This window comes from Manacus candei, unplaced genomic scaffold (genome assembly GCF_025592945.1).
Source record: "Manacus candei isolate 608988 ecotype Guabito, Panama unplaced genomic scaffold, ASM2559294v1 h1tg000069l, whole genome shotgun sequence".
NCBI lineage: Eukaryota > Metazoa > Chordata > Aves > Passeriformes > Pipridae > Manacus > Manacus candei.
In genome coordinates, this window is record NW_026138117.1 from 3,264,034 (window position 1) to 3,288,657 (window position 24,624).

At 39.5% G+C, this 24,624-nt stretch overlaps 1 protein-coding gene across 1 annotated transcript in view; it reads right to left on the reverse strand.

The window, feature by feature from the left end:
- VWA3B (von Willebrand factor A domain containing 3B) overlaps positions 1-24,384 on the reverse strand; it is a 68,151-nt gene extending 43,767 nt beyond the window's left edge. Inside the window, exons 1-8 of the mRNA XM_051806840.1 lie at positions 24,299-24,384; positions 22,441-22,659; positions 20,555-20,649; positions 17,982-18,232; positions 15,572-15,731; positions 10,328-10,497; positions 8,320-8,444; positions 1,853-1,969 (exon numbers count right to left, since the gene is read on the reverse strand). Coding sequence (XP_051662800.1) covers positions 1,853-1,969; positions 8,320-8,444; positions 10,328-10,497; positions 15,572-15,731; positions 17,982-18,232; positions 20,555-20,649; positions 22,441-22,659; positions 24,299-24,338 — 1,177 coding nt within the window. The 5' untranslated portion in view covers positions 24,339-24,384. The remainder of the gene's footprint in view (positions 1-1,852; positions 1,970-8,319; positions 8,445-10,327; positions 10,498-15,571; positions 15,732-17,981; positions 18,233-20,554; positions 20,650-22,440; positions 22,660-24,298) is intronic.
- Between the last annotated feature and the right edge of the window lie 240 nt (positions 24,385-24,624).

A 24,624-nucleotide genomic window follows, 5' to 3' on the forward strand; every position in this document is an offset into this window, starting at 1 on the left:
ACATGCATGGGTGGAGCCTACTCATGTGAAAATATTTGCTTTATGACTGCCTGTGGTCCTAAAAACAAGTGCCACAAATGTACTTGCAGAATTTTAAAAAGAAAACTTGTTTTCTTTTTTCCACATGCTTTGTGTAAAAAGTCATGTCTCAGTTCAGGTAACCAGTGCATTATCTGGAGTGACAGCAGAAAAGTTTACTCTTTCTCTGTTTCTTCTCCTGCAGAACATCACAGTGTTCATAACAAACTACATTTTGCAGCAAAGTATTTTAAACAGGAAGGTAAAATGTGGAAGAAATGCAGGCAAACTGAAAGACTGCAGTTATTTGGATGAACGAGTAACAGTCAAATAATGCTGAAGAACTGACCAAATAAATCATACTGTTAATTTAATTTCTTTTAAATTATTTATGAAGTGATTATATATGAAGGCAAACACTGAAAGAACACTAAAGCTGCACAGTCAGGAACACACAAATAAACACTGAAATTAGGGCTGCTCTTGCAGCTTTATTGTGGTCTCTTGGTTGATATGTATTACAGAAGAGCTGTTTAACTTCATATGGGAAGGCTTACTAACTCAGAAGATGCTATTATCAGTATAAAGAACTGTATTATGCCTTCACAGAAGAAAAAACTCTAGTTTTAATCATGCAGAGCTATGTTATGGACAGAAATTCAAACCCAGCAGCAAAGAAAAGTTTCCAGCTTCAAATTATCATCACCATCCCGGTCACGTATCTTAACACACTTCAAGTTCCCGACCAACTGACAGCACAAAACATTCCTCAGCAGGTGATTCAGAAAGTGGCATCTGGCCTCAGCCTCCATCTAGCCAAAGTAAAAGCAATTGCACTGTAAAAACAATACTATAGCTACACAAAATCACCCATGACTTATGCTAATTCAACCTGAATCTTGTATCAACTTACACAAAAAGTACCAGTAGAGACTGCATAAGTATTTTAAAACCAGGGTGAAGATTATAGGCACTGACAATCATGGTTATGATCCTGAAAATCCATCCCCTTGATTGCAGTCCAATGCTGAAGCTGCCTAGACTCTACAGATTCCTAGGTTTTCATTATTTAAGTCTTCTCAGTGTGATCATTCTGCTCCAGAGCATGCCCAGAGAATCTCCATCTTAGAAGGGCTGAGTAGCACCTCACCATCCCCTATTCAAGCCTTCCAGAACTTCAGAAACCAGCTATGCTGCTGTCTCCAACAGTGTTCAATCCACAATCAAGATGCACAGAACAACAAATGGATCAAGTTCTAGGCTAAACACACTGGTGGGAACTATTAGTTTAATGAAAAATGTGGGTATTCCTCCAAGTTTCTTAAGACAAGATTTGTCAGAGTGCTCATCCAGAATTGTTTTCAGTCTTCTGCCTTTGATTACAATTCAAATGCACACTTTTTTCTTTTTAGAGGAATGAACTGGGCCATCCCAAGATGACCATGATGGGAGAAGGACGAGGTACTTCCCCAGCACTGTGTGGAATAAAATTAAAGAATTACTGGCCCAGGCAGAAAGGGAGAGACCACAAAAAGCAAAAAGAATTTTCATATCTTAAAATGCAGAAAACTTGTAAACCTAGTCACTAGTGAACTAAAAATGTTGTGTTTCACCTCAACCTGTTAAAGTTTGGCAAGTTTAAGCCATAATAAACAGAGATTTGTATTGGAAAGTTTCAGGCAACCCTAAATTTAGATAACAAGTATAGATGTTACCTGTATATAGACATTTCTGAGAAAACCATCCCCAAATGGATGAGTAATGAAAACTGTTCACAAATAAAATACTGATCATGAATATAATGGTAAGTCTGTGAAAGAAACATAAATTATACCATCTTGAGAAGCAGGCTGGTCAGATTCTGATAAAATTTTCTGAACTTGTCTCACTGTATTCCTGGCTTCCTCCAACTCCTTCCAGATCAAAAAGACATCTTCACGGACACCAGCTACTGCAAAAGAAATCCTAAATAGAACTTGACATTTTGATAACATTTCCACAATTTATAACTCCTCAATTATTACAAAGTCATTGGTATATCCAGATGTTGCCATATAACTTTGTTTTCTTGAGGTCCCATTGAAGTGACAAGTGCTGTTTTCTGATAGACTTCAAAACCCCAATTTTGAAAGTTTAAAGAGAAGACATTTTCAACTCTTTCAGTTTCCTTAAAGTATATAAACAATTTTATTTAAAATTAAATCTTCATTCCTGAAGACTGTGATGAAATTTTGCTAAAGATTTTCATCCCAACAATTCTCAACAGTCATAAATAAATGTTAAAAGAAAAAAACTGCTTTACTATCAGGCTATATTGTCAAAAAAAAAAAAATCCCAAAAAAAGGAAAGATGCAAAGCTTTCCTAAGGTTTTCTTAATCTCAACAGACATGTTTTTCTTTATTAAAATAATTAAAATATGTATTTATTCCATAGAGTACAATTACTAAAATTGAGTCACACTGTATATCTAAGCAGAATGTTCACTACTAAAGATGTGTTAAATTGGGTTAGTCTCAGAGATTAAATTGCAATAGGACAATGCAGAGAAACTGTGTGTACTGTTACAGCAAAAATTTGAAAGAAACTGAATCATCAGCTAACCTAACCACAAACGCAGGCTACAACCTGTTGCAGATCACAACCTATTAATGAATTGCACATAAAGATGCTGAACAAGGCAAGTTATATCTTATCATCTAGTGGTTCAGTTAATATACAGTGGTGGTTCACTGTATGAAAGATAAGACACACAAACTTGCCTACTAAAGTAAGTTATCAGTAAACAAACAAACCTGATCATTTTGTTCTTTGATAAACTTCCCTGAAATAATACTAATACGAAAGTTACACAAAATAAGAACTCAATTTTAATTGTGAAATGCTCTCAGTTTCCAAGAAATATTTTGAAATGTGTTATTGTACACTGCCACCTCCTGGGACCTTCCTGCATTTCAAAAACATCTGCTGCAGCCATTAGGACAAAGATCAACATTTCCTAAATCACAAAAAGCTTTAGTGAGGCAGATCATTCCACAACATAAAACACAAAAGGGAGAAAAAACCTCCATCTGTAATCATTCCCTTTTAAGCTTAAGAAAAGCATTCTTTTCAAACACTTTAGAAAGAAGTCGACTTTTCTTTTAGAAACAATCTCTCACCAGAAATACAAAATCTGAGCATCAGCAAAATTCAAGGACAAACAGATCTAGAGATTTTCTGATGAGTACTCAGCCACTGAATGTGTAAACATATACCTTTGTCACAGTTAAAACCACAAAACACATGCATTCACACCACACATGCACATATTTCCAAGTTTAAGGTTGTTAAGAATGCAATTCCAGTGGCACTGCCTCCAACTAAATCTGAGTATCTGCCAGATATGAGCTGTCAATTAATGTGATCTAAATTCAATTTTATTAACATTTTTAATGTTACATTTGAATATACTGAAAGAAGTATGTATATTTCAACTACCACTAAAACAATGCCAATGATATAATGGTTTTGTTTTGTTTCCCCTTAAATTGATGCTACAGACTCATCAATTTTACAGGATTATTGTTACTGTCCCCTTTAAGACACATACATTGAATTGCTGTTACACAAGAAGGTATTTTTTCCTTATTTATGCTGCAGCACAGTTAAGCAAAACTGCATGCACTTTCAAAGTAAGTACCTTTGATGACAGTATACAGGACAAATGCGGGCACCAACAACTGCACATTATGAAATTCCAGTTGCTTAGAAAACCTTTTTTCTGGGAACATTTTTTCCTGAATTCAACTGGGAGAGAAGGTTGCAAGCAGTGATATCCGCAGCAACTTTCTCTCTCTACATGGGAAGCTCTCCTCCACCACTGCCTTGTCCCCTTTTCCTCTACAGCTAAGGAGAAGTGGAAAAGAAAAGCTGTGTCTTTCGAAACTGAGCCCCCCAGATCAAAACATACATACACATGCAGTGCATAGTATCTTCCAGGTGTGGCTCTCAACCTGTGGCCTGTCCCTCAAAGCACATCACTGGTAAATGACCAAGAAAGCACGAACCTCACTTTGGTTTAAATTCCCTGCACTCACACCTCAGAAGTGCCATTTTTTGGGGACCACCAACCAAAGAAAGTCACTCCCCTAAATGGTGCAGTTTCCAACCAATCCAGGCCCACAATCTCTTGTACACCTTCAGGCATTCATGTCCCAGGAAAGACCCTGTCTTAAAAAGATCCCTTTATCCAGAGAGAGAAAGGGCCCTCCTGGTATCCCTCTGCCAAGAAGCACTATCCCGCTGCCCTGGCTGGCAGTGTAACAGCCACACCCCTGGGGAGCCCCCGGTTCTGGTTCAAAAACCACCACACTGCAATGGCAGGAGGGTGGCCACCAGTCACGTATTAGGGAGCCGGCCAAAATGCCCTGCAGCCTGTCCCTGGCCAAGCACAGTCAGTTCTCCTCAGCTCTCCCCACAGCTATTGCAACCCTGCAGAGCACCCCACGCTGGGTAATGTTCCAGGATAAGGAAAGCTCTGAAAAAGAGGAAGAGGATGAGGAAGGATGTGGGGACAGCATGTGGCAAGGGGCAGAAGCATTTTGCTGACACCAGAGAATTGAGAAGCAAGATGGTAGGTCTAAGTGAAAACACAAAACACTTGCACAGGTACATGGAAACTCATAACTGCTCTCATTTCCATTCCCCAGTTATTTAACAGTCAGGCAATCTTAAAAGAAGTAGCTTCTCCATGCCTACCTACCTCCAAACAAACTCATCCTGTTCAACAACTCACTGTTACATATTTGATTTTCATGTTGCTAAGAAAAAAAAGCCCATAGTTAAAAAAAAAAAAGCCTACAAAACGTATAGCATCTTTGAAACATGTGGCAAATACCAATACAGAAACAACTTAGGGAAAACAGAAGCACTTCTTACTTTTCTGGTTATAAGACTTAGATGTGGAAGACAGCAAATCCAAACATAATGGAATAAAATCTATTTCAAAATCAATTTGCTGGCAAGGCAAGGTGGGAAAACTGATTATTTCACAGCCAGTCCCTTCCTCAGCCTCTATGTGGCAGCAGAACATAGCAATATTCCCTCAAGCACTGATTTTTAAAATCCCCACTTAGAGGGGTATGAATGAAGGCACAAAAGAGCACACCTTTTATCTGTGCGCCTGCCAAGTCAAGCAGTACTGAGTCCCATTCTGCCCCCTTCCCACTGGACAAAGGCACAAAGCAAATGAACTTTGAATCCCATGTGGCATCGCAGAGCAGCTATCTGCATCACTCTCTACACATTAGCAAAGAGGTTTGCCAGGCCAAGGCTGCTGAGACTAGACAAAGCACGTGCAAGGGAAAAGCAGGGGCAATTATCTTTGCTACAGCTTCTAGGCAAAGTAGCTACTCTTCAGTCATTATCCTGGCTCTCCAAAGGGAGGTTTTGATCTTTCCCACGTTGGTGTACATAAACAGTGCAGAGTTCATTGACTTCAATGCCATACATACAGTGGGATGACGGTCTTAGGCTTCCCGTTTTTACACACAACAATCTGAAATTTTCCCTGTGACTATCACGTAAATGTGGAAAAGCAAGTACACCTAAGAATACAGCCTTACTCGGTTCACAAGGAGGGTAGACACATGCTTGTTTGGATTTATCACATCAGTAAAATACTGATTTCAGTTCATTTGCATTTTCTTTACACATGCAAGCTCATCTATTCCACCACACAGAAACACACTGCACAGAGATTTACTGTTTCCATTTCAGCCACTGAGGACCGTCTATTCATTTCAGGATCTAGTTCAAAACACCATTGCTTTTCAAGATCTGTGTAGCACTTATATCCCTGTTACTCCAAGAAGATGACACAAATGTCCCCCTTTTCAGAAAGAACCTTTTTTCTCCACAGCTTCCACCATTTCTTGCCCTCTGTGTCTTCAAGTTCCAATTTAAATGTCATCTCCTGTCCCTTTACATTTTAACTACATAACAAGACTGCTTAATTCTGCAGCTTTTTGCAGATGAATAAACTGCACAAAGAATGTAGGCAGAAGTGATAACAGGAAAATTAGTGCTGGATGAGGAGATATCATCACATTGGTGAAATTAGGTTTTATGTAAAAGCATTTCTCTGCCTTAAGTAAATCTGAGGCTGCCAGCATAAGGACCTTAATTCTTTACTGGCTTACACCTGTTTTGATCTCAAGCACCCACTCAAAATGAGTGTAAAAAAAATTCAAATTTGGCAGTTTCTCACGCTTGCTTTCTAAATGACTGCTCAAGATGCAAAACAGGGGAGAAGGGAGCTCTTATCTAAAGTTTTAAATAGTTCACTTCTGACTTGTTTTGGCTAGGCAAATGAACAAGAGTGAACATAAAGATATCATGTATTTGCAAAATGCTGATATGCAGTGAATACCGAGAAAACTATCCAATGTCCTTAAAACAGCTTTTCCAGTCCGTAAAACATGATGATGAGTTTCACTTTCCAGCTGTTGCACTTGTGGTGCAAAAAGGAACATAATCAAAATATTCCTGTGCCTCTCCTTATTTTCCAGAAACACCACATTTGGATGATTAAATCTCTGGTTCATTCTCTATTTATTTCCTTGTACAGTTTATGCCACACATCCAAGAACCAGTTTCAGAGCCCATTAGTGAGTAATCGATGCTTTTATTTTTATTGCCTTATTATTACACCCTTGAAGGAGTTTCTGAAACAACAGACATCAGACACAGACCAGAATAATGTCTTCAATGTGTTTTCTTTTCTGAAAGGACTTCAGATTCTGCATACGACTGAAACACTGATTGGCTGCCAGTGATGTCACGACTGTGCTTGTAATACCCAGTAAATGCAGAAAGCTAATTGTGTTCCTTTTTAATGTGTAAATTCTACTCCATAATAGCAATAAGACACAACAGACAATGCACTTCAAGGGGATTACTGCCCCTTTGAGCGATTAAAGCTATTCAGCTTTCAGCTTTAGAAACTGGTGAGGAAGTAGTTTCAGTCATACAGGAGCTCTAGGCCTATCTATTGAAACAGGCTGACTGCCCTGGGGAAGAGTGAGCCAGCTCCCCCCATGTACACCCCCAAATGTGGTCCAGCAAGACCACGGCAGACTGAAGGTGATCATTATACTGCTCTGAATTAGTATGAAACGAGAGATCATGTTTTGAAGCAGGCTGCTGTTGGTTTCCAAACCCTGCACGGGTGAGGCTTGAGTGTCCCTTCACAAAGCAAAAAATCAGGTGAACCTCACTCCCTTATTTCTGTCCCCCACTATGGTTCTCTTGTACTGTTAAAATCACAGTCCTAGTGAAGGATAACTTGGTACACTTGGAACTAGACTACAGTTCAAAAATGGTCAGTTAGTCCAAGACTGGTAAACAACCTTACATGAGCCACTAAATCCACCTTAAGCCACACATTCCCAAGCAGTGAGAAGAGGATAACACTGTTGTATCTTTGGGGCAACATTAATGCCACCAGCATAATGGGGATTTGACCTATTAGAATAAAGAGGTCTGATGACTCCTGATATCTCAAGAAACTTTTTTTTTTACCATCCTGCTAAAAAAAGAACATCACAGATTTTACACACAAACCTCATTGCATACCACAAACCAGTCTCCTCCTGACCTGGCTGAAACTCCAGTCCAGTCCACTGAACATTTACCCAGAGGAAGCAGCACTGTAACTAGTAAGAAACACATTGAGAGTTTTCTGCCCAGCTCCACCCTGTAGTGAAACTGTTTATTTTGGTTGTTTCCTACCGGGTTTTTTTTCATCTATCCTCCCACAGCCACCACCACTTTGCACTGCCTTCTATATGGCCACTTTACTATGCTTGTAGCCTTTCTTTATGACAAATTCTTGAGAGGAGCAAGTGAACCTCGTGTTGATTTGATCCCCTTATACAAACTTAGTTTATATTGATGTGGCTGTTGTATCATATGGTCTTCCACACTACTTCTCTTCCTTTCTGCCATTTCTCTATACATTTCCACAAGGTCACTGGCATAAGCACACCAGTACTATTCTTCATCTTCCTAAACAAATGATCTTTTCGCTTTTTTCACTTCTCTCTCATTCTCACGTGCACATCCTCTACTCTCTTCACTTCTCTCTTTTTTTGCCCTCACTTTGCCACCCACAGAATTTCCATTTGACCAGTCCTGTCCTCACCCCACCCATATCTACAGAGGGTTTTTTTATTTTATACTCAGCAAGCGTCCTATATTACATTTCTATTCTAAAATCTCACTGAAAATATCAGTATAATCTTGTGTTTTATATTGTCTACCTAGTGGCATTCGCCCTTTCAGTTTTCCAGAGTTCAGGGCAATTAGACCTTTTCCATCGTCTTCATATTTTAATGCAGCTCCAGTAGCTTGTCTATAGTCTTTCTTCTCAGCAAAAGCATGGAATCTGTAATACAAAATGAGTTTCCACCAGTACACAAATCACATAAACACCTTCCTAATTTTAAAGAGATGTATGTCACACATGCAAGAGCATAGTGGTGTACAACTTCAGAATTATTTGCTAATCTGTATCTAAACCTTCAACTACAATGAGATAACGAATATTATCAAACTTTTTACATACATTTCTGTACCTTCTGAAGTCTTCTCATGTAGAACATTCTTTCATTTGGGTATTACTTACTCCAAGGCACCCTACTTTTCAATTTCCTGGAAATCTAATTTTAATTAATGCTTTTAACATGCTGAGCAGGCATGTAATTCGAGATGTCTGAGATGACACTATCACCTTTTTATCAGATTATCCTCCCAGTTGAAAGCCTAACAGGAATATTTATTTCATTATCGACATACAAATCAGGATGACAAGCAGACTTCATTTACCCTCACTGTCAAAAGAGAGAAGCTCTCAGAGCAGGAAGAAGATGTGTTTCTAAAACAGAACTACACGAGAAAAAGGCTCAAGCCATGAAAAGCCCATGAACTGGGCTGCTTCTATGGGAAAGCTGACTTAAACTTGTAGACAGTTATTGGGCAAATAAATATCTGCCAGCAAGATATTAATTGGCCCAGTAAGTCTCTGCAGCAAAGCTGGACTCATGCAAAAAGAAGACAGTGAGAATCATATCAAACAAAACAATTCCTCTCAGCTCCCCTTTTCGCCTCTCTCTTTACCATAGAAGAAACGTTCACTTTCCTTTAATAAAGGAGGTAAAAACTCTGCCAAAAGAAAATGAAGGATAGTGACTGGCAATGTACCTGGTACCATGGAGGTACCACAGTTCTAAATGACCACAATCATTTTAAATGCACGAGACCAGAGCAAACATAACACTTTTCCACAGTCTTGTTTTTGGCAGACACTCCATCTCTTAAAAGCTATTTTTAAACACAGATGGCTATGAAAGAGCTAAGTAGCTTCCATCTTACCAATTCTCTGCTGTCATTTTGGAGATTTCTGCTGTTGGAGGTCCTCCCACTTTTGCACAAACAACAGTAAAACAGAAAGAGCTAGCAGCCATTTCACAAGTCTGTAAATTTTTGGTGACTTCTCTTACGCAGACAAACACCTACTGACTCCTACTGCCCTCCTGCTGTTCAGCATGAGTTTAGTATTGTGGGGTTTTGTATTTGTTCATTTGTTTTCCTTATTTTGACATCAGAATCAAGATTTAAGTAATCTTATCCCTTTCTACTGAATGCTGATTTTCACCACATGGCTGACTCCCAGGATAAAGTAGCCAACAAGCCATATGGAATATATCAGTTTCCACCAATCATACCAAATGGATGCTAGAGAGCATGGTACAGAACTGCTTTTCCACACAACCAGGCCAGATGAAGAACACCTCATCAATTTTCTGTTACTCCATGAACCACCCATTTAGGACAGGCATTTCCTTTTCAGTACATGTCTGTATGGCACTTGAGCCAAGAAAACTCTAGATCCTTTTCTGGTGCCTGTGGATACTACCAATGTACAGATAAATACAATAAAAACTTGTTTTAGTTTATGTTATGAACCCTTCCCCTGAACAATTTTCCAGACTTCAAAAGAGGGGCAGACAACAGACGATTTAGGATATAAAGAAGGAATGGCCTTTCTGCAAGCCAGTGAGCACATACATGGAAAAAGACAGTCTGTTTAAGTAGGGTCTGCATTCTACTCATGTCACTTAAGACTATTTCCCCAATTTCCCCCAATCACTCACGGAACTGTTTTGTCTCATTTTCCTCATGGATTATATTTAGATATGTTCTGATGCCATTCCTATCAGCAAAGCACTTTATGAGTACTGAAATCTTTACTGCCCTTCTTTGTCATACCTGCCAGAGGCCAAGCGGCTCAGCTCCTTCAGAAAAATAATAGTTTCTTCTTCCCTAGCATTGAAAGACACAGTGTTGATTGGACAGGGGCCATCAGAAACCTTCTCAAGGAGTAGCTGTTTTGTGTCCACTGGAACATCACCCACAGCAAAGTAATAAACGGCTTCAACCTATCATTAAACAGAAAGAAAAATGGCAACTGGAAGATATTGTTTTACAAAAATGTCTGGCATGGATTCAAGCACTGTCCTGTGCCATGTATTGGTAAGAAAAATTGGTAGAACTGATGCATTACTTGGGCGATAAGATTTTCAGACCTTTGGTTCTTCCTCTCATTTATGCATGGAATTCAAGTGAATTCCATACAAAATTTCCTGAAGTGAGAAGAGAACCTGACCCACAGCCCTCGCGTCTGATTCTGCCCAATGCAACACTTTCCACAGAAGTTAACTGAAACCAAAGAGAAGTGTAAGGAAGGACAAGGCTCTGTGCCACATTACACTTTTGTGAAGAAACACGCTTTGTTGGTGCCTTGTCAGGGCTGAAAATCTGTAGGAATTTTTATACCAGACATAGTTTTACTGCCTGCATGTATTTTGAGGCTAGGAAAGATGCATCATTATTTGAATGCTATGGCTGGTATTTACAGATATTTTGTATTTTTTAAGCTTCCATAGCAGAGGGAGTTTGGCAGGTTTATAAGGCCAAATGCACTTATATTCTGAAAATGTTATTGCAAGAAGAGAGAGAAGCTGAAGAAATGCCCTTTAGTTATTGCTTGAGTATTATATTATGAGGGATTTTACGTTACCTGCACTTACCCATGCTAACAATCCTCACGGTTTCTTGAATTTTCACAATCATTAAAACCAAATTAAACAAACAGCTAACCCACAATGGCTTTCAAGACAATACATACAGCATATCAACATACCTACTGATAAATATCTAATAAATAGTTGCCTAACTGAAAAAATACACTCAAACATCCTCATGGAGCAGATCATCCTAAAACTATGTCAAGGCACATGAAAAATAAGGAGCTGACTGGCGACAGTGAACATGAGTTCACTAAAGGCAAATCATGTCTGACAAATTTGGTGACCTTCTACAATGGGATTACTGACCTCATCTACCTGGACTCATGCTAAGCATTTGACACTGTTCTGCAAGACATCTTTGTTTCTAATCTGGAGAGACAGGGATTTGATGGATGGACCACTTGGTGGATGAGGAATTGACTGGATGTCGCACTGATTTATGGTCAACGGCTCGATGTCCAAGTGGAGATCAGTGATAAATTGTGTTCCTCAGGGGTTGGTACTGAGACCAGCAACTTTTAACATCTTTGTCAGTGATATGGACAGTGAGATTGAGTTTGTCAATGACACCAGGTTGTGTGGTGTGGTCAACATGCTGGAGGGAAGGGAGGGCATCCAGACAGACCTGGACAGGCTTCAGAGGTGGGCCTGTGTGAACCTCATGAAGTTCAACAAGGCCAAGTGCAAGGTCCTGCACCTGGGTCAGGGCAATCCCAAGCACAAGTAGAGGCTGGGTGGAGAATGGATTGAGAGCAGTCCTTGGTTGAAGGTCCTTGGTTGTGCTGGCTGATGAGAAGCTCAACATGTGTCAGCAATGTGCACTCACAGCCCAGAAAGCCAACCATGTCCTGGACTGTACAAAAAGCAGTGTGGCCTGCAGGTCCAGGGAGGTGAGTCTCACCCTCTATTCCACTCATACTGGAGTACTGCATCCAGCTCCAGGGTCCCCAACACAAGAAGGACAGGGATCTGATGGAGCAAGTCCAGAGGAGAGCCATGAAGACGATCAGAGAGTTGGAGCACCTCTCCTATGAAGAGAGGCTGAAAGAGTTGTTCCATCTGGAGAAGAGAAGGCACCTTCCAGTACGTAAAGGGGCCTACATGAAAGCTGGAGAACAACTGTTCATAAGGGCTTGTAGTGATAAGACAAGGGGGAAGGACCTTAAGATAAAGGAGAACAGATGTAGATTAGATATAAGGAAAAAATTCTTTACTGTGAGGGTGGTGAGGCAGTGGAACAGGTTTCCCATTGAAACTGTAGATGCCTCATCCCTGGAAGTGTTCAAGGCCAAGGTGGATGGGGCTTTGAGCAACCTGGTCTAGTGAAAGGCATCCCTGTTAATGGCAGGGGGTTGCAACTAGATGATCTTTAAGGTCCCTTCCAAGCCAAACCATTCTGTGATTCTGTGATTCTACAAATATGACTAGGAATCCCTGGATGTGCACACAAAAGAGAAGACGACTATTTGAGTTCAGGATGGCACTGAGGAAATGTTTCTGCACTCATACAATTTCATGCAGTAGTAAAGCAAATTCAATATCACCTGCAAGTGTGCTCATACATTTCCTCTACTGCCTTTGATACTGATTTATATTTCAGCTTCCTGAGTCAACAGACTAGCACATGAACATCTTTTGTCCAATTTGTACTCAAAGCTTTCAGGCTGTAGGATCCCTGTACTATCCCACATCATAAGTTTATGAATACAAGCTGACATGGACTCCTGGATTTCAGGCTTCCTCCCTCATCAACCTTTTGGCACAACTACTTAGGCTGCTCCTCAGCACTGGAAGATGTCTCTCCCAAGCAGCAACTCAATCTTTGGCTAGACCAGGCAAATTAACAAAGCAGCACCTTGCCACCTTGAATTTCTCTTGGATTTTGTAGAGGGGTGAGACACTCCATGGGAGGCAGGGCCCATAGTTACAGACTCCATTTGCTTGGGAGCAAGAAGGTCTGTGGTCAACCAGGTGTCCTAGCATCACTCACTGATAATTCTAGATAAATACTAATGGTAAAGAGAAGAATCGTTCTGTTTCATTAAAATTCAAGATTAACAAAAATACTTGTTAATCTTAGAAAAGGTGCACAGAAACAAAAAGAAGGAACTCTTGCAACTCTTGCACCTATCTGTATTCTAGTTCAGTTTTACAAAGTTCCCTCTCTGCCTCCTGCAGCTAAAAGCTATCTGAGCATGCACACAAATCTCCCAGATGGGACTCAGTTCTTGGACAATACTACATTTCTATTGCTTTTGCTGAAGAGGCTCCTGGCCCAGAGGAGTGTATGCATATTGCACAACCACTATTTCCTGTGTTCCTTCAGATTCACATCTTCTCCACCTCCCTCCTAAGACTGCCAATAATTCATAAAGTTGATGTTCAATAAGAATAGAAATTTTCACACTTTCTCACACTGTCTGCCTCTGCAGCTTTTCAAAATGCTGACATTTGTTGGGCATAGCTGATAAAGAACCAACTCCTTACAAGAAAATTTTAAAAAATTGCTAACTACAGATTATTCACTCAACTTCAAACTCAGCAATGAAACAAAGGAAATGTTCCTATAGATTAGTGGGGAAAGGTTAAAACCTTTCAATTTAGTCCTTCATATTTTGAAAATTGTAATTTATACATCTAAACAAGCGAAAAAACTTTATACAAGAACAGGACGGAGAACAACACGAACAGTTCCTCATAGTCTTGGTCTTGGTGGGGAGGCATGTTTTGGATGGGTGATCCACACTCCACGGAGTGGCACTTCTACAGAACCACAAGTTAGACACTGTGGATGCATCTGTGGTGGATGCATCTGTGGCATACAGAGCTCAAAGGAGTGCAACCTGACAGAAGAAGACAGCTCATGAGGAAAGGAAATCTAAGGAGTCACCACACATGGGAAGAAAAGGCCAGCTAAAGGAATGACAGGAAGAGCCATGTGTAGAGGGAAAAAAAGAGATATTCTTTTGGAGCAACTTCTTTTGATGAAGCCATTTCTGAGGAATGAGTCATTTATGACAAGTTCAGTAAGCAGACAGCTTTTGCCTAGGACTGAGTGGGGTCTCCACCAGCTGCAGTACAGTGACATTTGCACCCAAGTGAACTGACAATTATGAATGATAATCACTTTATTTAGGAGTAATTGAAGGTTTTTTTATGTTGAGCACCTGCCACAGTTGACTCCCCCAGATTGCCCCTTAGCCCACCTATATCCAGACAAAAATAATAGATGTCTCACTATTGGACAGATTTTAATTTCTGTTTATTCAAACAGAGAGCCACCAGGCCCAACGAGACTTTTTTTCATCCAAACAATACTGAAATCTAAATATGGTCTTTTTAGTTACCCTTCAGGAAATCAGTACTATACTGCATATTGAAAATGTTAATAAAATTTATGAAGGAGACATTTTAAAAAGCAGTCATAAAAAGTCTCACTGGTGCACAATTTGTTCCTCACACAATTCCTTTTTTAATATCAGTTTCCAGACACCAAGGTTCATCTGGCTAACAATCCAGCAGCATAGGGAACCAGAAGGTAACTCAAGCCAAATTTACCTTCTCCTTCAAACAACATCCCAGAAAGAAATTTACAAAGGAGGTAGGACTGGATCTGTGCACAGGGATGGATGTTAGTGGCAGTTAAAACCAATGATTCTACTCCATACACAGTAGGCACAATTTTTTATTAAATTCAGGTATTAGGGAACTGAAAGAATGTACATTGTAAGCAAATGTCAAAAAATATCTCTTTAATAACTCAAGTTTTAAGTGACTAGCTCAAATGATAGCTTATATGTTTCACGTCTTGTGACTCTGCTATAATGATTAAAGTAATATGGTACTTTTCAAAATTAACAGCATTTAATTGCAGGAATAACTGTGCATGGCTTTGTCTCTGTCATGGAAGAAACTCTAGCAATAACCTGGCTGGTGAAAAAGGATTTGTGTATCCCTACCATGAGTTAATGCTTACATAAATCTCTGTATCACTATTTTGGATTTTAAATATAATTTTTCATTAGCACGTTGGATACATAACAAAATAAAAATGGTTTCTCTGTCTTCAATAATGTTCATACTAACAATTTTCTCACAAGCTTGAAGCCCTGAAAAATATATAAAGCAAAGAAAGTGGAAGGGAAAATACTTTCTCTTTCCCTTAATGATTGAATACATTATTTATTCTGGGTACTCCAGAAAAGAAAATAAACAAGTTTCTGCATTCAAAATACAGTACATTTACATAAACAGGCCATCAGTAAGCATAGTACGCAGCTACACTTGTGGGGAAAAAAACCCTTTCCAAATGCTGTCATTAATATTTATCTTTGCAACATTCATCAGGCAAATCACAGCAGCCAGTCTGGCATTGTATATTCTTGGATTTACTTGAGGCTTCTGAAAAGATGTATGAGCTTACCGCCTCATCACCCATGGCTTCCAGCAGGGCTTCAGCAGAGTTGGTATGGCTGACAGCTGTCATATGGTCCAGCTTCCAGAGCCACATAACAGCAGCCTTTACAGTATGGTCAGACACAGGAGTAGGTTTCTGTTGCCACTTCATAAGATCCTGTGCAGCCCTGAAAATGAGATTAACTATAAATCAGAAAGAGTGAGAATAATGCTGGCAGAACAAGAGAGCAGAGCTCTGCTATTATTACAATTCTTTTATATTCTTAAGTAATAATTACAATATACCACAGATACTAAATCTAGACTTGAAATAAAAAAAGCAGAGGGAAAATAACATAATTAGAAAAATACTGCAGTTATATATAATTTTTTTGAGACAACTGTTTCCAAAGTAGGGTCAGGAGACCTAAAGTATGTCAAAAAGAGTTCCTGATTCATATCTCACTTTAACATAAAAACTCAATCAGGTTTTTAAAATACGTGCATGAAAAAAAAAAGTCTTCTACAGGTCTTGTTCCACAACTTGCTGCACAACCTTTGCATCAGAACAGTTTAACTGACACTTTTTTTCTAGTAAGGTTGATCTTTAGCTACCTATGAAAAATGAAATTTGTGATGCTAAGCTTTTTGATATTTTAGTTGTTAAAGGGTTTAGTCTTAATGGAAGAAGTACAAAGCAAATGAGCATGTTTGGCTGTTCACTTATACATAAAAAGGAACTAAAAAATCAACTGGTTCCAGTATCTGTGACATTCCATTAAGCACTGTTTTGAAGAGTTTCCTGCAAATTTGTATCCCACGTATGTATACATACAAATATGTATCCCAAGATTCTTTTAAAGTAATAATTTATATGCTCCACTGTCCTTTGTCTCTTTCCTGCAAAACCAAACAAATTGATGAACTTAATTATTATGTCTCAATTTTGACTAGGCTTTACAGTTCATTTTTGAAGAAAAAGTTCTCTGTTCTTCTCAAAAGCTATGGAAGTTATCTACTTTGGAAAATATTTACTTCTGCAACAGGTGGCCCCAAAGAAACTGTGGATGTCCCAACGCTGGAAGTGTTCAAGGCCGAGTTGGATTGGGCTTTAAGCAACCTGGTCTGGTTGGTGTGCCTGCCCATGGCAGGGGCGTTGGAGCTAGATGATCTTTAATGTCCCTTCCAACCCAAACCATTCTATTATTCTTTTTTTTCAAATCTCACTTGTATCACAATCTAGAGAATTAAAATAGAGCAGTAGAGCAGTACAAATCTGTTAGACAATTCTTGGGTAAAATAGCATTAAGAATCACAGTGCAGTTTCAAGTTAGCATTGTGGAACCAATTTTAAAATTATATGAACTAATTTGTGCATAATTTTTTTCCACTAATCTATCCAAACCCAATCTTACAAGTTCAAACTTTTATGCATATGAGAATTTTAGCAGAGATAGGTAAAATTTGAATAGCTGCTTCTATTCTCCATTTTGTACTAACGGCTAATTCATTTACTCCTTTTAGGGAACAAGTGCTTGCCTTTTGTTATGGAAATCTACTATTGTTTCCTAGTTCTGCTACTGATTTCTGTGACCATGGAAAGCTATAGAAATACAAAACACTATGCCTATGGCACTCGGTGGAGTGTTAATTTAGCTGCAAGGCAGAAACCTTAATGCCTAAAAATACAAGAATGCCTCGATGGTCAGATAGGACCTCACTTTTTCACTCTCGAATATTTCAATGCCTAAAGGGCACTACTGCTATTGTAAAGTCCACCTATCTTTTTGGGTTTCTGTCCTACATTTGTAGACTGCATATATCAGTATTTGGGTTCTGTTCCTCTTTATCTTTTCTTCATGATAACAGTGGTCTTCTTTTAAATGGAAGTAGCAACTTCAAGTGACTAGGGGAGGATCTTGGTGGAAAAATCTATAGATGAATGACATGAATCATGACAACTTACAGTATAGAAAGCATCTTATACAAGTACATAGCTATATAATATGCAACTCCTTTCTATTCTCCAGCAATGGGCGAACATGGACTTCTTTGTTCAGCTTGGAGAGGGCTCTGGGCAAACGTGACTGTGGCCTTTCAGCACTTAAAGGGACTTATAAGAAAAATTGGGAGAGACTTTTTAGTAGGGCTTGTAGCAATAGGAGAAGGGGTGATGATTTTAAACTAAAAGAAAGTAGATTCAGACCAGATATAGGGAAGAATTTTTTTACAATGAGGGTACTCAAACACAGAACGGGTGCCCAAAGAAGTGAGAGATGCCTCATCCCTGGAAACATTCAAAGTCAGGCTGGATGGGGCTTTGAGCAATGTGATCCAGTGCAATGTGCCCCTGCTCATTGCAGGGTTGTTGGACCAGATGACCTTCAAAAGCATCTTCCAACCCAAACCACTCTGATTCTATGATTCTTTCAGCTTACCGAATGAGGTTGAATCTGGCAATTTGGATCACCTGTTCCACAAGTACCATAGAAAGTGCATCCCGACATAGATCAAATTCAGTTGGAGCTGCAGTGCCAAAATCCAAAACAATGACAATGCACCGTTCTTGAATCACTCCAAATATCTGCCGGCTCTCACTGGTTAACCATTCCATTCGCTGCTTATACAGCTCAATAGCTCCCATTAGACAATCCACAAAATGAAGAATCAGTTCTTTTTTGGCTGTCAGCTTCATTTAAATAAGGGAGAGAAGGAAATTGAACATCAAGACAAATAATACAAATGCAGCCCCAAGCTCAGCACAGCTGCAATAGCTGGTTTGCAAGTGTCAGATATGCCAACCAAGGAACAACCCATTTTCCTTCCACTATTTCAAGAGCAAATACTTGACAAATGCATCTAAGCTATAAAGAAAAGGCACTGCATTTTGTTCCTAATTGCTTTTCATAATCTTTTTATATGAGCATGGGACAGTGCCAGTGGGTTGTCTGACTTGTCTGTCTCAAAACTGGAGCAATTAGAATGAGCTGAACACAGTCTAGGATGTAGAAAGGGCTGCAGAGCAGATGGGTGAACAAACAAGACAGAGAAACTTTGTACCTTCTTAGACTAGAATTTTGACTGGCTCTTAAATTTTTTTTACAGCAATACAAGGGAGCATACGGTTTGGTTTTGGGGCACTTCAATCTCCACCTTGTCTTTAGCATTTGAAAGGAAAATGCAAAATGTTTCTTGTTTGTACTATTATTTCACTAAAACCAGCCAGCATTACAGATTAACTATTTGCAGGTAGGTATTTAGAGAAATTTAGTTCAGATAACTGCAATCAACATCTAAAACTTCCCATACCATTTCAGAAATATAAGAAAAGTCTAGATTCAGTATCAAAATTAAAACCAGCAGATCCTTCCTATGAATACATGTATACACATTCACCATGACCTGTGGGTTTAAAAATGCACCACAGATTCCAGTAAAGATATTCCCCCAAAATCTCTGACCCATGTGAGCCAATTGACTGATTGCCTTCTATCTCTAACTACCTTTCTGGGACTAAGTACAAAATCTTGACTATACAAATGTTTTTAAACAAGAACATTTCTCAGGGAGAAGTAATTTTCTGTGCCAGTCTGCACACTTTTCCCTCTCATTTGTATTTTTCTGTGTCCTTTAATATCAGCTACTGCCCTGTAATGTGCCTCCCAGATACAGAGTCTCAGGCAGTCTGCCAAAGGAATGTAGGCTTGGGAAGGAGCATTTAGAAATCCAGTTTCCTCCTATGACAGTCAGACTCATACAAAAAAGCTTATTGCACTACACTGACCAAACTCCATTTTAAAATAAAGACGTTTTCTTGCAATACTCTCTTACTTGTATTTAGCCAGTCCAGATTTCCATTTCTCTGAGGGCTGGAAAACTTATGACTGTCCAGATGAATTTTATTCACGGCAATTCATACCCATTTATTTTTGGACTAGCATCCCTTTTAGCATAGAAAACCATAGCTTTTCTCTATCCCTGTCATTTGCCTTTCTGTAGCATTCAAGGGGTAATAACACAACCCTTCATCAGTCTTTGTCAGACATTTTTTCAGCATCAACCAAGCCCTCTTATAAGATCAGCACTCCACTGCAGTTCATCCTACTAGCTCTTCCCAGTACCTGCTCTGGTTTGAATCGCTTCATCTCAGCCTGTGGTAATTGTACACAATATTGTACACAATATCCTAAATGAGATCTGACCAGATCTTGTATAGTGGCAAAAACGTTTTCACTGCTGCTCTCATCATGTCCTAAGATTAAAAGACATTATGTAGATATTTCATATGGGAAAAAAATGAGGGAAAAAGGCTCCCTGAAATGATTCTTTACCCTTGTCCCTCAGAAGTTACTCCAGTCATCAGAAAAAATGACAAGCCATTTGCTTTTGTAAAATCCTCTATAAATTAACTCTCTCCCTTCCCCGCTCACAGGCACATCTCTTCAATCAGAATCCATCCTCTTAACAATAGGGCCGCCAGCAGCTGTTGCTAAGACATTCCTTAGAACACAAGCCTGGGCAGAGATCCAGCTAGCTGTCTCTATAGAATAGGCTGAGCCTTTTGTGACCTCCTGGCACTAAGTAAAGCAGTGCTTTGCATTGGCAATGACAGCGCATTTTGTCTTCTTATTTCAGCATCCTGATTTGTTTTATTGATTATGATTTTATTTTTTTTAACTCATTCTGAGCATCTTCTTTTTAAGGGTTCCCTCTTTCAAGACAGGGTAAATGTTGCTTAGAAACTGCATCTTGTCTGGAAAAGATTTACTGCAATGCTGCAGCAAGGCAAGAGCATAACATTTTGAAATGAAAAAAGATAGCTAGCTTTTCTACCACTGATGGTTATCAATAACAGTTTGACAGAAAAGAAGAAAAAATTATCAAAAGATAAAGTTCTCACAAAGAATTTAAGTATTTATGACGCAGGGAGGCATTTTAGTCACATCATTCTGCCACAGTGATAATAACTTCTAAGTGCACAAGGAAGTAACCACAAGTCAGCCACACTTACATTATACACACTGCCATCTTGTGCTCTCTTGTACTGAGGAAACAGACCATCTGCATACCGAGAAGCCACAGCTTTCCCCAAGGTGGTCACATAATCTACAGTAAAATTTACAAGAGATCAAGCTGCTAATCTTTAAGACTACTTCAAACAGATATTTTTCAGGCTGATGTGTATATCATCTATATGAGGCACATGCATCAGTATCGAGCACTTGACATTAAGAAACTTCAGACAAATTCTAATTTTGTTTTTGTTTTACAATTATTTTCTTTCTATATCTATGATGGGGCCCTGAGGCCCCCAACAGGCCCTGACTGCCTTCATCAGCCTCAGCTGGGGTTTCTAGGTGCATCACACGGAGTTTCACAGGGTACATCAGGCCTGGGCACACAGTCTCTGCTCTAGCCACGTCGTAGGTATACCCGTCTCAAGTTCTGCTAGTGGACCTCTCTGCTGGGTAGATCCCTCAGCCCTGTATTATAGCCTTGTCTGCAGTTCTGTTTAATGGATACTCTGAGACCTGTGTGATGGCCTTGGCTCTAGTCTTACCTCTAGCTCCATCTCCTGTTGCTCCTGGCTCCACTCCCTGGCTGGGCCCTAGACACGGTTAATCAGCTCACCCTGCTGCAGGACTGCATTATCTTCAGTGAGGGCACTGCCTGGGCTGCAGTCCCTTTTTGGCTCCTGGCTCACTCTGCCCTCATAGAGCAGCCCTGCTTTTGCTGCTCCCTGATAGTTTAGTCAGAAGTGGGGAAAACCCCCACATCTAATTATTTATAGGCCAAAAGGCTACATGGGACTTTAATAAATGGAGGTTTAGGCAACCTCACAACAGGACTTGCAAATATTTGTCTGTCAAACAAAATACAAAATCTGGTACAGATAATGCTGTTCTCTTACACAACTAAATGGGTGCAGAATTGAGTGCATCTAAGGAAAAGGTTGCGTTCTGCTCTTTCAGTAGCTAGAAATCTTCTGCAGGATCACCACTGATAGGAAAACATTAGGGGTGGGAACATTTAACGTCATAAAGCGGCTATCTGTACAGCATGCTGCCTTGCCAAGCCAGTACATTCTGCTCCTAACACCGTGACAACTTTTACCCTGCTTAACAGCTTCTTCTTCATCTGCAGCATACAGTATTTCAGGAACTGCACTGGTGATCTTTGAATGCCCCATGGACACAGGCCAGCCAAAATCTTAAGTTATGCAACCTAGAACAATTGCAATACATTACAATTCCTACTTCTCAGGCAGCAAGCTGTTCAAAGAAAGCAATATCTTACCATGCTCTGCAAAGCACCATTATGGCAGCAGTTAATAATTATTAGCAAACTCTTCCCCTCCAGCTGTCAGATAACTGCAAAGGAACATTTTTCTATAGCCTGACTTTGCACAAAAAGCAGACTGAATTCTAATTAAATATAACTGTTTGCTTAAAGCTGAATACCTGGAAATACTATACTATTCCCAAGCAGGTTAGCTAACCCTGAGCATCAACATACATTATATTTGCAATGTGAAAACAGATAGAGATTTTATCACATGCTATCTGCAGGAAAAATACTAGCAGCTTCAGCAGCCTGAGCTACTGCCCACTACAGCTAAATTGGACAGGATGTGAACAGGAGCCCGGGTAAAGTGTCAGTAGAGTTGAGTAAGGAAAGCCCTTCTCAGATCCTAAGTACTCACATTAAAGAGAGATGGAGTTTCTCAGTTCTCTGAACTGGTAACATCAGCAACTATGGATACAGCTTCCCTTTCTGCCATTATCATAAGAGACAATGTAAAAATCTGCAATGCATACATTGGGGTGCAAAAGTAGTGTGACCCTACAGAATACTCAAAGTTAGGGTTTATTATCCTATTATTGATTTGTCTTATACCTTTCCTGTGCTGGAATCCAATCTGTGACAAAATCTGGGAGAGGGACAATTTGTTTCTTTTGAGACCAAAACGTTGAAGCCATTCAGAAGATGAAACAAGGGATTGTACATCTGTGCTCCACTGACTGACTGCCAGTCTTCTTTCCTTCTCTTTTGATTCTTTCCTGTGGGCCTCATGGGAATCTTCAAGATCTTGCCTGTGCTTTGAATCGAAGACATCTGTTGTAAAGATAAATGAGGGAAACACAACTTTTATACTTTAACCAAACAATTCCAAAACCAAATGAAATTAATTATCTCCTTTCTTCATGTATATTCCATGGTCCTCTGTACATATATAGCTCATCTCTTGTTTTCTTTTTTTATAATAAACAATGTTCTTAATCTGGAAAGCTGCTCTCAGTTCGACATATCTACTTGCTGTTATATCTTTTTCTTCATTCATACACATTTATCTTCAATTTATTAAAGAAAATGTCTCTTGTGTGCTGAAATTCAAGCCCTGAAATCTAAGTCTGGTTTGCCAAATGGAAATTCTTCCAGCTCCTAAGACATCTCTCCTAAGCCTTGGGAATCAGAACTCATAATAGGCATTGAAAGATTGTCAGACCATCACTACATGTACATTTAGTAGCATTATGCAATAAACATGATTTCCCAGCAAATAGATGTTGAAGTCCTACCATAAGCAATAGCAATGCCTGCAGCAGATCCTGACTTTATTGCAAGGCTGGTGAAACTCCCTCTCCTCACACAATTTTCCTCAAGTATAAATGATGGTTCTGGCAGTATCTGCTCTGGGCTGTGACATATCATGTGCATGGACAGGAAATCATAGAAATGAAGGTACATTTTCATTTTAAATTCTGTGGGCCATGGAACACATCTCAGCACCGATGTATAGTTGGCTGGGCTTGCTCCGCTTGCATCTGGCAGCAGAGACAGCTCAGAGCAGAGAGTGGCTGAGGGAGAAATGGAAGCAATGACAACAGTAATGCCTCTGTTCCTCAGCACAGAGGTTCTAGGAGGACCTTGGTATTTCCTGTTCATTCCCAAAATACTCTGCATGAGTTAAGCTGCCTCTAGTTGATTAAATACCCTTGCTGTATCTAAGTGTATTTTCTGTGGACTTTGAAATTTTCTATTCATTTTCCCCAGCATCATCTGGTATATCCTAGTTCTCCATTACCCATATACTGTAAGTTGCCTGTAAATGTACTGCATGCATCAAACTGCTCCAAAATACAAAGAAGGATACTTTTATCTTTAATGACTACAAAATAATCTTCAGTCTAGTATGGAATATGATCAGAACTCTCTGCTAAGATCAAATATTATAACAACTGACCTGGTTACAAAGGTTCATTAGATAATTCCTCAGTTAACACTACATACAGGAAATGAGACTCTATCTTCAGAAATCATCTTTCAGTGACAGAGAGCTTCTATACAGTGTAGACTGGCACCAGCTCTTTCACAGTAATCAGTCCTACAAGCAGGATGCTGGCTGGCATGCTTGTAGAGGTTGGCATTTTACCAGCCCTTCTCCTTTGCTCCACACAGAAGCAGCAGCAACAGATGTTAACTCTAGAGAGAGGCAGGTGAAGGTTTGCAGCTCCTCGAGCTCTGTATATAGTCAGGCATTGTTCGTAGTCACTTGAACAGTCATTCCCAGTTTCCTTCTTCAAAAACACATAAAGGCAAGCACAGCACCCCACACACAGCCCAGGGAAGAGTAGCACAGCTTCAAAATGGCTTGTATACAGCTAGCAGCATGCATGCTACAAAGTTTCAAAGGAAACTGGAAATTATCTGGGAAAACATGGAATCTATGCAAAAACAGTGTTGAAATACTCACAGTCACTCCAGGCAATTCTCTTGGATGTACTGGCAGTCATGACAGATCTCTTGATTGGCAGCTCCTCTTTGCTTTCTTCTTAAACCCTGAGGAATTATGATGTTTTAAGAAATTTAAAATATTGCCATGCAAAGGTAAATATGAACTGGAGATGAGCTCCACAGGTCCAGCCAATAATAAACTGCAGAAGGATGAGATCAAGATTTTCCTCATGAGATCAAGATTTTTCTCAAGAAAAATAATAGTATAAAGTAAAAAGAATAGCCACTCCCTATGTCAAGAAAGGCTGAAGTCAAATTTGACAGTGAGCCCCATACTCAAAAATG